We start from the raw sequence: 12,029 nt of genomic DNA on the forward strand, positions 1-12,029 counted from the left end.
GGTCTAGATGGCTCTGTGTGAATTATCCTGAGATTATTATTATTATTATTATTTTAGTTTTTACTAGCTACACGCCTCGGCTTCGCACGGGTATATTTGTATCAATTATCTAGTACCCATAACACAAGCTTTAGCTAGCTTAACTTGGGTCTAGATGGCGCTGTGTGAATTGTCCTGACATTATTATTATTATTACTCTGTGCTTAGACCCTATAATAAAAAAACAACCGATATAAAATACTTACAGATATTGTCCAAACGAGACCCGATACAATGGCAGATTGCAGAACAGATAGGTCTCGCAGTCTTCAGTGAAGTCGGTCCGCGAGTGTAGATTGATGCCGTGGTTGCTGAGCGCCGGCAGCACGCGCTGGGTGCTGTAGGGATCGTGCTTGGTGACCAGCACTCCAGTGGTGGTTTCTGTCACGACACCATTTATGTCATGGCTTTTAATTTCTGTGTGCTGCAAATTAATAATAAATTATTAAACATGCCGTATTGTAAGGAGATTTCTTTCATCACATGCATCATCCTTATATAACTTTTAAACTCATCCACGCTTGAGTAAGACCCGCGTGTTTGAACGTATTACCCCCGTAAAAATTCAAATTAGAATAGAATAGAATAACATTTATTACATCACACATCACAACACAATAAAAATGATGCTGATAGCTGCATATAAATTATTATATAAGATAAACGTAAATAAAAAACAATTCATTAAATTAGAGATGAAATCATTATATACAAAATAATAATAATAATAAACCAATACTAAGTAATAATAATAAAGTAAAATGCATTTCCTATCCACCACTGCGGAGCATCGCCACCGCGTCACTGTGTACTGATGTGTGTGTAAGGGGCCCAAATTCAAAAATCATTTATTTATGTAGGACATTTTAGCCGCTTATGAACGTAAAATTTTTGATATTATATTTTTTTCCTACCGTCCAGTTCGGTATGTAGATCCAATTGAGAAGAACTGGCAAGAAACTCAATTGAATTACTTTTTTTTTAAAAGCCAGTTTATTTACAATGTATATTTATATAGGTGCCTATGTCTAACATTAAAAAGAAGATATATAAAATATATCTTAAAATATATATAAATAATAATAACCCTGACCAATTAAGACAGCGCCATCTAGTCCCAAGCTAAGCAAAAATCTACCTTCAATCAAATAAAAAATAATTTATTAATGTAGGACATTTTAGACACTTATGAACATCAATTTTTTTGTATATTTTTCCCCTACCGTCCAGTTCAGTATACAGATTCAATTGAGAAGAACTGGCAAGTAACTTAATTGGATTGTTTTTATATTCATATGCATGTAGTAAAAAACGGTTATTTCAATATTACAAACAGACACTCTAATTTTATTTATATGTATAGACGACGACTACCTCGATGGTCTAGCGGTCTAGCATACCGCTTTACGTCCGATGGTCGCGGGTTCGATTCCTCGCACGGCACAAACATTTGTATTTATGAGTATGATTGTTTATGTCGGTCTGGGTGTTTTCTACGTATAATATGTATGTATTTACGAAAAAAAAAATTATGTATGTATTTGTATCTTCTGTCTGAATAGTCTTGAGATAAAAAAAAAAGATACTTACAAACCAGTAGTGCCTCTGCGTGGAGGGACCTTCGTCGTTATACGGGCTGAATGGTATGAACATCAACACTATGCAGATCACAGATAGAAAACCTGCCGTCAACCACAGACGCCTATGCGAGAACAGCAGTTCGATTCCGGCCTGGGAACAAAATATTGATGATTTCATTAAAACATTATGCTGAGTTATGGTTCACATTGATATGTGCTTATTATTGTTTTTACATCATTGTTGTTATATACGAGTCAATAAATTCATTTGTGGTTTAAAAAGAATAGTTTTTTTTAAATTGAAGCACTTTTGAATCATATTTTATATTCTGCTCCTCATTTGGATAAGAAGAACGAGCAACAAAATTGTTTTCTGTTCTGTTCTATACCACTCCACTCTATTCTATATTACTCTACTCTATTCTAGGCCACTTCATTCCACTCCACTCCACAGTATTCCACTCCAATCCATTCCTCCACTTTATTTTACTCCATTATTTTCTGTTCTAGTTCATTCTACTTTACTACATTCCAGTCCACTCTACTGTACTCCTATTCTATTCCACTTTCACGTTTCGAATTGTATAATGTGAACTTACAAGAATTGTTTAAAAGAGCAACACACAAGTTTCTTGCTCATTCTTCTTGTGATGAGACAGCTTTCCGAATGAGCGGTAAATTAAAAAAATACATTGTCATGACTGTTCAAAAGTTCTTAAATAAACTTTATTTGAATAAATGATTTTCTATTCTATTCTATTTTATTCCACTTCACTCCACTGTATTGTATAGTACAGACCACTATGGAACAGGTGAGTGCTGCTAGCGCTACGTTGACTGCTGCCACCAGGTAGTCGGGTGAATCAAGGCCCGCTCTGCCCATGACGGGCAGCAGCATGGCGTTGAGTCGCAGAGCCAGGGAGAAGGAGAACATCGCTGTAGGCACGGATAGAGTTGCCTCCATGATCAGGTGACGCCATGCTGAGCAAAAAAAAAAACAACTATAAACTGCTAGCCGATCTGAGCAATTTCGTCTGATTAATAACCCTATCATCTGCTTCTTCCTTATCCCATTTATTTGTGATCGGCGTAATATGTTTTTAGCTTCCATTCATCCCTGTTCGCAGTCATCGCGTTATTTACTTCCTTTCTTACCATATCATCTTTCACACAGTCCATCCATCTCTTTTTCGGTCTCCCTCTGCTCTTATAACCATCCACATTCATTTGTAACACCTTTCTTAAAATATTATCCTCGTTTGATTATTAACCCTATATCCTTCGCAATATCCTTCAAGCATTTCTCAGCCTCGATGGTCTAGCAGTTTAGCACACCACTTTACTTCAATTGATTGCGGGTTCGATTCCTCGCACGGTGCGTGTTAGATATTTTTGATATTTATTTATTCAGTAACAATTTATATTGTATTTGAAATTATACAATTGTAGGGTTCACATCCATATTGTCGAAAAATCTGATATTTTAACAATATTAAAAGAAGGTAGTTTCATTATTACTCGGTATCGTTAAACTAGTTGCGTATAACCCCCACTCATATCTTCTCTGTATAAAAGGGAGGGTTTTTGTCAGCCGCAACATGACCAACCATGAAGGCCAACTCTTGCCTGATGGATACGACTTTAGTCTGAGGGCACCACTAGGGGTTAGAACCTCGGCTCAGGCCGTCGTAACATCGATCCCCGTTTGAATTGGACGGGGGATCGATCGGTGGGGTCGAGACGATGTATATTACAGATGACAGTAGACTGACAATATGTACATAGAACTAATGATCTTATATACTAAATAACAATAGGAATATGTAAGGTGGGGTGACACAGTTTAGACACAGCAGTGCTTAGTACACAATACTGAATTTGTCTTACTAGACATTATTAAATGCAATTATTATTTTGATGTATCTAGGTGACTGTGTCCCATAGATATTCCCCCCTTGAGAGAAAAAAAAATATTATACACAAAAAAAATGTATAAAAGTTAACTGTAAAATTTCAGACATTATGTACTTAAGTAACAATAAAAAATCTTACTTCTTACTTATACTTGAAAAGAGAGTGTGTTTTGTCATCTTGTCTGCCGTCGTATTGATGTATCCGTATAACTCATCTATATTATTGTATTGTATTGTATTGTATTGTATTAAATGTGATTTTATCTTGATTATAAATATATTTTGTTTATCTTATTCTACATTGTTTACTTGGAAATCACTATAGTTACTCTGTTAATGTGAGGCAAGTACAGAGGTAACTTCCCTCACAATTATAAAATGAAAAAATCGTAGATGATACAAACATTATAAAGTACTTAAACTGTGTGATATTTTGCATTAGATAAATTGCTGATATAGTGTTATTTGCGGATGATACTTTGTTAGTGAAATGAAATTAATGTTTATTTACAAAAGAGGACTAGAATTGCACAGAGCAGATCAGTGTTTAAAATTGGTCGTCAAAGTAATAATAATAATAATCTCAGGACAATTCACACAGAGCCATTTAAATTCAAGTTAAGCTAGCTAAAACTCGTGTTATGGGTACTAGATAACTCAAATTCAAACTGATACAAATACATAGATAATCTTTTTTCGTAAATACATACGTTTATACATATAAAATACCCAGACTGATACAAACAATCATACTCATGAATACAAATGTTTGTGCCGTGCGAGGAATCGAACCCGCGACCATCGGTCGTAAAGCGGTGTGCTAGACCGCTAGACCACCGAGGCCGTCTTTACTTTAGAGTTACTATTTAATAAATAGTTTGATGTAGTAATTAATTAGACGATGTAAATTGTGCTATCTCTGCTATATTAAATTGGTTTACATGTAATAACTTATTATTGAATTCCAGCAAAATAAAGTGTATTAAATTTACACTTCTTAATTTAAGGCAAATAAATAAAGCTATTGCTTAATGATAACATAATACATTTTGTTAATATTGTTGATTCAGTTATTTTAGGTATAACAGAGGACTCGAAGTTACAACAGGGGCCTCATATTTCAAACCTAGCAGACCTGTCCACGCGTTGCTGTTGCTAAGGTTCTTGAATAAAATAATATTGCGACTATAAATTGAGATGTAAGCTATCCTATCTTTAAACAACAAATTGCACACAATGTGTAAATCAAATTTGCAATCGGTTCAGTAGTTTAGGAGTCCATCGCGGACTAACAACGTGACACGTAATTTTTATATATAAAGATTAGCCAGTAGACTCAATTCTGCTGGCTATGCAATTAGAAGAATCAGGCAATTAACAGACGTGGCAGCATGTCAACTTGTAGACAAGACAAACGTAAATTAGAAGTGGCCATAAATATTTCTATCAAAAATTTATTAAAATCAAACTCACCTTTCATCCGGAAGTATCTGATGATGGTGAGAGAGACGATGGATGCGAACGACATCAGCATGAGTGGGAAGGAGACGGCGTACCGCACGTTGGCCACCGATGGTATGCAGGTCAGTACTACCAGCACCACTGCCAGGATCAAGCGGCTAGCTGCCATCGCTTGCAGCGCTCGAATCGACCGATTTATCGCTCTCTGATACAAAATACAAATATAAATGACTAACTTTTACCCACGGCTTCGCTCGTATTCAGTCCATTAAATAAGTATTGGGGATCATTACTAATTTATAATATCATTGCTGGCCGATAGATGGCGCTGATTTATAACTTCATTACTGGCCGCTAGATGGCGCTGAAGTAGTATATAAATGTTGATATTTTATTTTTTCGTTTTTTATAAAAAAAAATCTATTTTTTTAATAAGTAGTATTTTATGTTCATTCTAATACCTTCAAGAACATGTGTACGAAATTTCATGATGATTGGTTCAGTAGTTTTTGCGTGAAAGCGCAACAAACATATCTACTTTCACATTTATAATATTAGTAAGTTCTTCAAATAAACTTAATTTAAGCCTTTCGATAACTCATACTTTTTTAATTCTATCACTCATACGGAACTCGAACTCATTACAAGAATTGTTTTTTGAGCGGTTCAGGCTATTGTTAGGTGCTTTGCGACTAAATAGATCTATTGTGCTCGCCCTCTTTCAGAGTTCGCTACCTAGACCCGTCAGGGACAAGAATTGAGATATTCACAACAATTAATCAGTATGTCTGTAGAAGATGTTGTGTTGTCTGCAGATATTTGTTGTTTACCCGTTTGCCAAACGTTTAATGCGCCACTGGTCATCATGCATATGTTGAATATTGATAGTAGTCTATTGGAGTATTTATTCAGTGCTACAGGTGCTACAATTAATCAGTATGTCTGTAGAAGAAGTTTTGTTGTCTTAGTTTTCCCGCGCAAACGTAATGCGCCACAGATGCAGAATATTGTAGGTCGCAGTGCTACAGGTGCTACAAACATACAACAACAATATATATACAATATATATAACCACTTTCACCAACTATGGTGAAAGGTTATATATTTTTTTTTGTATTGGGTTGTTTGGGCTATTGTTTGTCGAATTGTCGATTGTCGAATCCCAATTCGACATGGTAAATTTCCTGCTTGCTTACCTTCCTGCTCCTCCAGGCGTCGTACATGTGCGAGACAACCACGGCCGGAATGATGAACGGCATCCAGTACAGAGGCACCACCAGCCACGGCTGCGTCAGGTACCTTCACAACATCAGTATCAAGTCATCTTATGATAGCAATGTAATGAAGTTCGGGATCGAGTTCAATAAAACATTAAAAGAAGCTACTTTATTCTATACTAGCTACTCACCCCGATTTCACCTGGGTGTACATGTATTATACATATAAACCTTCCTCTAGAATCACTGTATCTATTTAAAAAACATAGGGACGGACAGACAGCGACAGCGACTTTGTTTTATACACAAGCTTTGCTTACCATGGGACTAGATGGCGCTGTGTTAATTGTACAGGATTATTTATTTATTTTACACTACGTAAATATATGCGTAGGGACTTATTATTGGCTACCTGTTTCATATTTATTGTGGTGGAATACCAGATTTTTTCTATTCAAGTTATAAAAAAAATCTCACCTCATCTGCACAGTGGTGGCGACCATCAGAGGCACGAAGATGGTGACCGTCAGCAGGCCAGCCAGCAGCGACGCCACGCGACCCACCACCGCCAACAACAGCTCTCTTATCATCGGCCATTCTGATATCATCATTTTGAAATATAAATAATCGTATAACTGTTGGAAATTGCTAAACCCAAATAAATATGTGACAAGTTAGAAAGTGACAGACTGCATATATGTCTGTACTGCTTACAGTCTTGTAATCTATGAAGTTGTCGCTGTAATTACTCTGTGCATTAGAAAAGTGTTGTTTAATCTGTGTATATGTTCATTAATTCATCAGTCATATTTTAATATTTCTTTTCGTGCACGTATGTATGACTATTCTAGTTAATACACTATCCTAAAATATTTTCTGGAAGAAATCTCTTTTATAAGCTCGCCCTTGTACTGTTTTCCTATGTGTATACAAAAGAATAAAATAAAATATTTTTTTATTCTGCCACTAATTCGGAACTTAGTTGAAATTTCACAATGTACATTTTACTCTGTCTCTTATGAGTAAATCTAATATTTTTTTTATGGAAGATAATGGCATGGTGCACCCGCCTGCGCTAACGGATTACGCTGGCGGGGCACCAGTGGAGGATGATAAGATGAGCATGAGGTCAGTCAGTTAGCCCATCGTGACAAATTCACTAAGAATTTATCACGATGGTTTCCAGTGGAACCGCGTGGAGGTGAACCTGACATGGTACATAGCAATAAGATCATCAGGGGGGGAAAGGGGATTGTTAGTAATGTGGACTGATGACCTATTGCTAGCAATATACCATGTCAGGTTGACCTCCACGCGGTACCCCCTGGAAACCATCGTAACAAATTCCTGGAGAATTTGTCACGATGGGCTAACTAACCTGACCTCATACTCATCTTATCATCCTCCACTGGAGCCCCGCCAGCGTAAACCGTTAGCGCAGGCGGGTGCACCATTCCATTATCATCCATAAAAAAAATAAGATCATCAGTCCACATTACTAACAATCCACTTTCTCCTCCAATTCTAAAATATTACAAAGAAAATGTTTGAATGGAACACAAAAACATATAAAACCGACCCTAAATAAATAGGATAAGGAAGAAGCAGTTGATGATGATACAAAGAACATCTTAAATTAAGGAAATGTTTATATTAAGGTTGCACGGTACATGTAGATATATGTATACGAAACAATACTTACGGAATCCGACCAGCCATAAATAATAGAGTACGGAGAGTATTGCCAGTAGTGAAATCAGTGAGTCGACAACTGCTGCGATTGTCCGGGAGTACGATATCACGGACGTGTTCAGGTAATCATAGTACACTGAAGTAGACGACTCCACCTGGAAGAACGACGAACAGTTATAATAATTAACTGTAAATATATCTATACATATAAATAAAATTGGAGTGTCGGTTTGGTATATTGAATATATATTGAAATAACTGTTTTTTACTACATGCATATGAATATAAATACGGTACATACACCAAAATAGCATTTTTTTTTCAATTTATTTGTTTGTCTGTCTGTCTGTCCGGAACAAACAGACGGACGTCTGTTTGTTTCAGTTAATCTCTGAAATAGCTGGACTGATTTTGACAGGATTTATTTTGGCAGGCAGCTGATGTAATAAGGAGTAACTTAGGCTACTTTTATTTTAGAAAAATAAAGTTAAAATCCACGCGGACGAAGTCGCGGGAACAGCTAGTATATAATATAGATAGAAAAACCTAGATTAACACAAACAATCATACTCATGAATACAAATGTTTGCGCCGTGAAATTGAACCCGCGACTATATGAAGTAAAGCGGTGTGCTAACCGATATAACCTGATATGTTTTTTTATGGTGTTTTACATTTTGATCTCCTTTCAATAGAGCGATTGCGCTATCGGTGTACGCTCGCTGGTATTAGTGAAACGTAATTTACTATATCTACTAGGAAATCTGACCACGCGATGGTTTTTAATGTATGTACATGTATCAGATATATTACTGTAGTTTCATCAAAATCCGTTCAGTAGTTTTTGCGTGAAAGAGTAACAAACACCCATACTTACAAACTTTCGCGTTTATAATATTAATACGATATATATTCTGAAGGTATACCTTAGTGTCGAGGTCCTGCAGGTCAGCCAGCTCTGTTAGGAACGGGAGTAGCATATCACCAGCGCACTGCACCACACCCTCGCGGAGGAGATCCGGTGCATCATACCGGGTGTGGTACACGTGGCCACCCTTGGAGTACGCTATGTCGATACCTGGCGATGACCACACCATTAACAAATATATTTTTGTCATTAAAAAAAATGTTTCAAATTATCTTTATTCATATAGATCTATTACAGACTTATGATATGTCAAATCTACCGTCAGGACGGAATGATTTCGAGATGAGAAGATCTGACAAGAAACTCAGCTCGTATTCTTTTCAAATAAATGATGTATTATACATGTTTACAATAATACAGTTTCATTAAAACGACGAAATGACGAATGTGTGTTGCCAGTGATGACTTACGGAACAGAGACGTGGTCGCTAACTATGGGCCCCATCAACAAGCTCAGAGTCACTCAGAGGGCTATATAGAGGGCTATGCTCGGAGTTACTCTGCGTGATCGAATCAGAAATGAGGAGATCCGCAGAAGAACCAGAGTGACCGACATAGCCCGAAGAATTGCGACTTTGAAGTGGCAATGGGCAGGGCACATAGCTCGTAGGACAGATGGCCGTTGGGGCAGTAAAGTCCTCGAGTGGCGACCACAGACCGGAAGACAGCGTGGGCAGACCTCCAGCAAGGTGGAACGACGATCTGGTCAAGATCGCTGGAAGGCATTGGATGCGAGCAGCGCAGGACCGATCGTCGTGGAGATCTTTGGGGGAGGCCTATGTCCAGCAGTGGACGTCTTCCGGGCTGCGATGATGATGATGATGATGATGATGATTAAAATTCAAATTTGGGAGAATAGTGACCACCAGCACATGCTATTGCAATAGAAAACAGTCTAATCAGTGTTCGTAACTCGTACAGACCAGTCCCCACACGTTCACGAGTATGACGGATGTGCCAGTCATATCCAAGTGTTAATATTAATATGTATATCTTAACACTAGATGGCGCTTATTCACTTATTCTTTTGTGCTATTTGTATAATTACAGAACATATGTTTTTTTTCGGACTACTCTGATGCTGTTGGCCGCAGCTGGCCTTTACAGCTTCACCGGACGATAGAGGGCGAGTGCAGATGGCACTCCAAACCAAAGGAAGTACTTATGAAGCGGCTGAAGGCCAACTCCTGCCAGACGGATACGTCTTTAGTCTGAGGGCACCACTAGGGGTTCGAACCTCGACTCAGACCGTCGTAACATCGATCCCCGTTGAATTGTACGGGGGATCGATCGGAGGGGCGAGAGAGAGATCGCGCGCAGAACATATGTTTTAATAGTTATGTTATTTATTTACCAGTAATGTTGGCGAAGTCCCTCCATATCCGGAAGTCAGTGTCGGAGGGGATGGCCCCCGACTGGAACAGGAATTCCCCGAATGCTTGCGCGTTGGGACGACGAGCACGGCGCTTGAACGCACTCAGCACGCGCTCGTCCGTCACCTGCCATACAAATAGACAATGTTTAATCTATAGTCTATTCAAAAAACAAACTATAGATTAATACATAGACTAAAAATATGACTGACTGACTGACATAGTGATCTATCAACGCACAGCCCAAACCACTGGATGGATCGGGCTGAAATTTGGCATGCAGGTAGATGTTATGATGTAGGCTTCCGCTAAGAAAGGATTTAAATTAATTCTACCCCCAAGGGGATAAAATAGGGGTTGAAAGTTTGTATGAAACTTTGTCAATTTTAAACCGATCGGGCTGAGACTTTGCATGCATAAAGCTACTATGACGTAGGCATCCCCTAAGAAAGGGTTTTGATAAATTCCACCCCTAAGGGGATAAAATAGGGGATATGCAGGATGTAAATGTATTAGTTTATACCTATCAGTACCTAATGGAACGAATAAATTAAGACGATCAAATAAATTTTTAGTTCTTTGGGCTACTTTTATTTTAGAAAAATAAAGTTAGATTCCACGCGGACCAAGTCGCGGGAACAGCTAGTAGATCTATACTATAAATTAAATCCAGAGGCTAAATTGACAGGTGTAAATGAAATCATCAGCGATGCAGATTTATCTGCAGCATTATGCTGAGTTGGCTGCCTTTTCACTTTTGGCAAATAAAGTCAGCTAAATTTCTTTAGCAAAATATTTTAAATAAGTGTTTGTTTTAGGATATACTAGCTACTCGCCCCGGCGTCGCACGGGTGTACATGTATTATATATATAAATTTTCCTCTTGAATCACTCTATCTATTCTTTATTCTTTATTGTACACACACACACATAATAAAAAAATTATACAGAATAAATGTAATGTACAAGGGCGAGCTTATCTCTAAAAAGAGATTTCTTCCAGCAAACCTAGAAAATGTTATAGGATCGTGTATTAAATAGAATAGTCATACATACGTGTACGAAAAGAGGAGATATTAAAATATTGTTCTAATGATATTAACTATTTATTTATTTATTTACAATATATAAACATTCACGTATATATGTATGTAAGTATGTATTTAATTATAGGAGCCAACAGAATATCATGCAGACTTATCTGTAGCTTCATGCTGAGTTGGTTGCCTCCCCATCATTGCGACACATAAAGCCACCTCCATTTTTATTTTATTTTATTTTGTAATATCATATTTCTGTATTATTTAATCTGTAAACTTTATTTCTATTTATAAAATGTATCTCATGTATGCTATGTGTTTGTAATGGCTGAATAAAGAACTTATCTATCTATCTATCTATCTTATTTATATTTGCACATGCGTATACATAAATTTACATAAGATAAATTAACAATACACATGGACTGTTTAAAGAGTATGGCAATTTCGTAGATGACTCATTCCAATAATAAAATTTAAAATTTAGATCTGTTGTAGTGTCCAGTTAGCTCCTATAGTATGTCTGTTAAAAATTCTTTTACTGTATAGTAAGCTTTGTCGGTCAGTAGTTGTTTAAGCCTTTTTTTAAATAAATTAATTTTATCTTCTTGTTTTATGGTTTCCGGGATTTTATTATATATTACAATGGATCGGTAATACGGACTCGCCCTAAACATTTCTATTTTAGGTTCTGGTAGGGCCAGTTGGCTTTTTAATCTATTATTACATTTAAAATTAAAATATGATAAATGCTCATGAACAAATACAGCTATCTCCAATATATAA

General features: G+C 36.9%; 1 protein-coding gene across 1 annotated transcript in view; it reads right to left on the bottom strand.

Moving 5' to 3' along the window:
• Positions 1 to 12,029, bottom strand: part of LOC131849943 (endoplasmic reticulum metallopeptidase 1-like) — a 49,712-nt gene that overhangs the window by 4,891 nt on the left and 32,792 nt on the right. The window contains exons 8-16 of the mRNA XM_059200073.1: positions 10,185 to 10,329; positions 8,829 to 8,980; positions 7,913 to 8,057; positions 6,688 to 6,808; positions 6,190 to 6,292; positions 5,006 to 5,198; positions 2,419 to 2,600; positions 1,630 to 1,770; positions 246 to 463 (exon numbers count right to left, since the gene is read on the bottom strand). Of these exons, the coding sequence (XP_059056056.1) occupies positions 246 to 463; positions 1,630 to 1,770; positions 2,419 to 2,600; positions 5,006 to 5,198; positions 6,190 to 6,292; positions 6,688 to 6,808; positions 7,913 to 8,057; positions 8,829 to 8,980; positions 10,185 to 10,329 (1,400 nt within the window). The remainder of the gene's footprint in view (positions 1 to 245; positions 464 to 1,629; positions 1,771 to 2,418; positions 2,601 to 5,005; positions 5,199 to 6,189; positions 6,293 to 6,687; positions 6,809 to 7,912; positions 8,058 to 8,828; positions 8,981 to 10,184; positions 10,330 to 12,029) is intronic.

Source organism: Achroia grisella, unplaced genomic scaffold, assembly GCF_030625045.1.
Source record: "Achroia grisella isolate CSIRO2021 unplaced genomic scaffold, CSIRO_AGI_Agris_v1 utg669, whole genome shotgun sequence".
In the NCBI taxonomy this organism is placed as follows: domain Eukaryota; kingdom Metazoa; phylum Arthropoda; class Insecta; order Lepidoptera; family Pyralidae; genus Achroia; species Achroia grisella.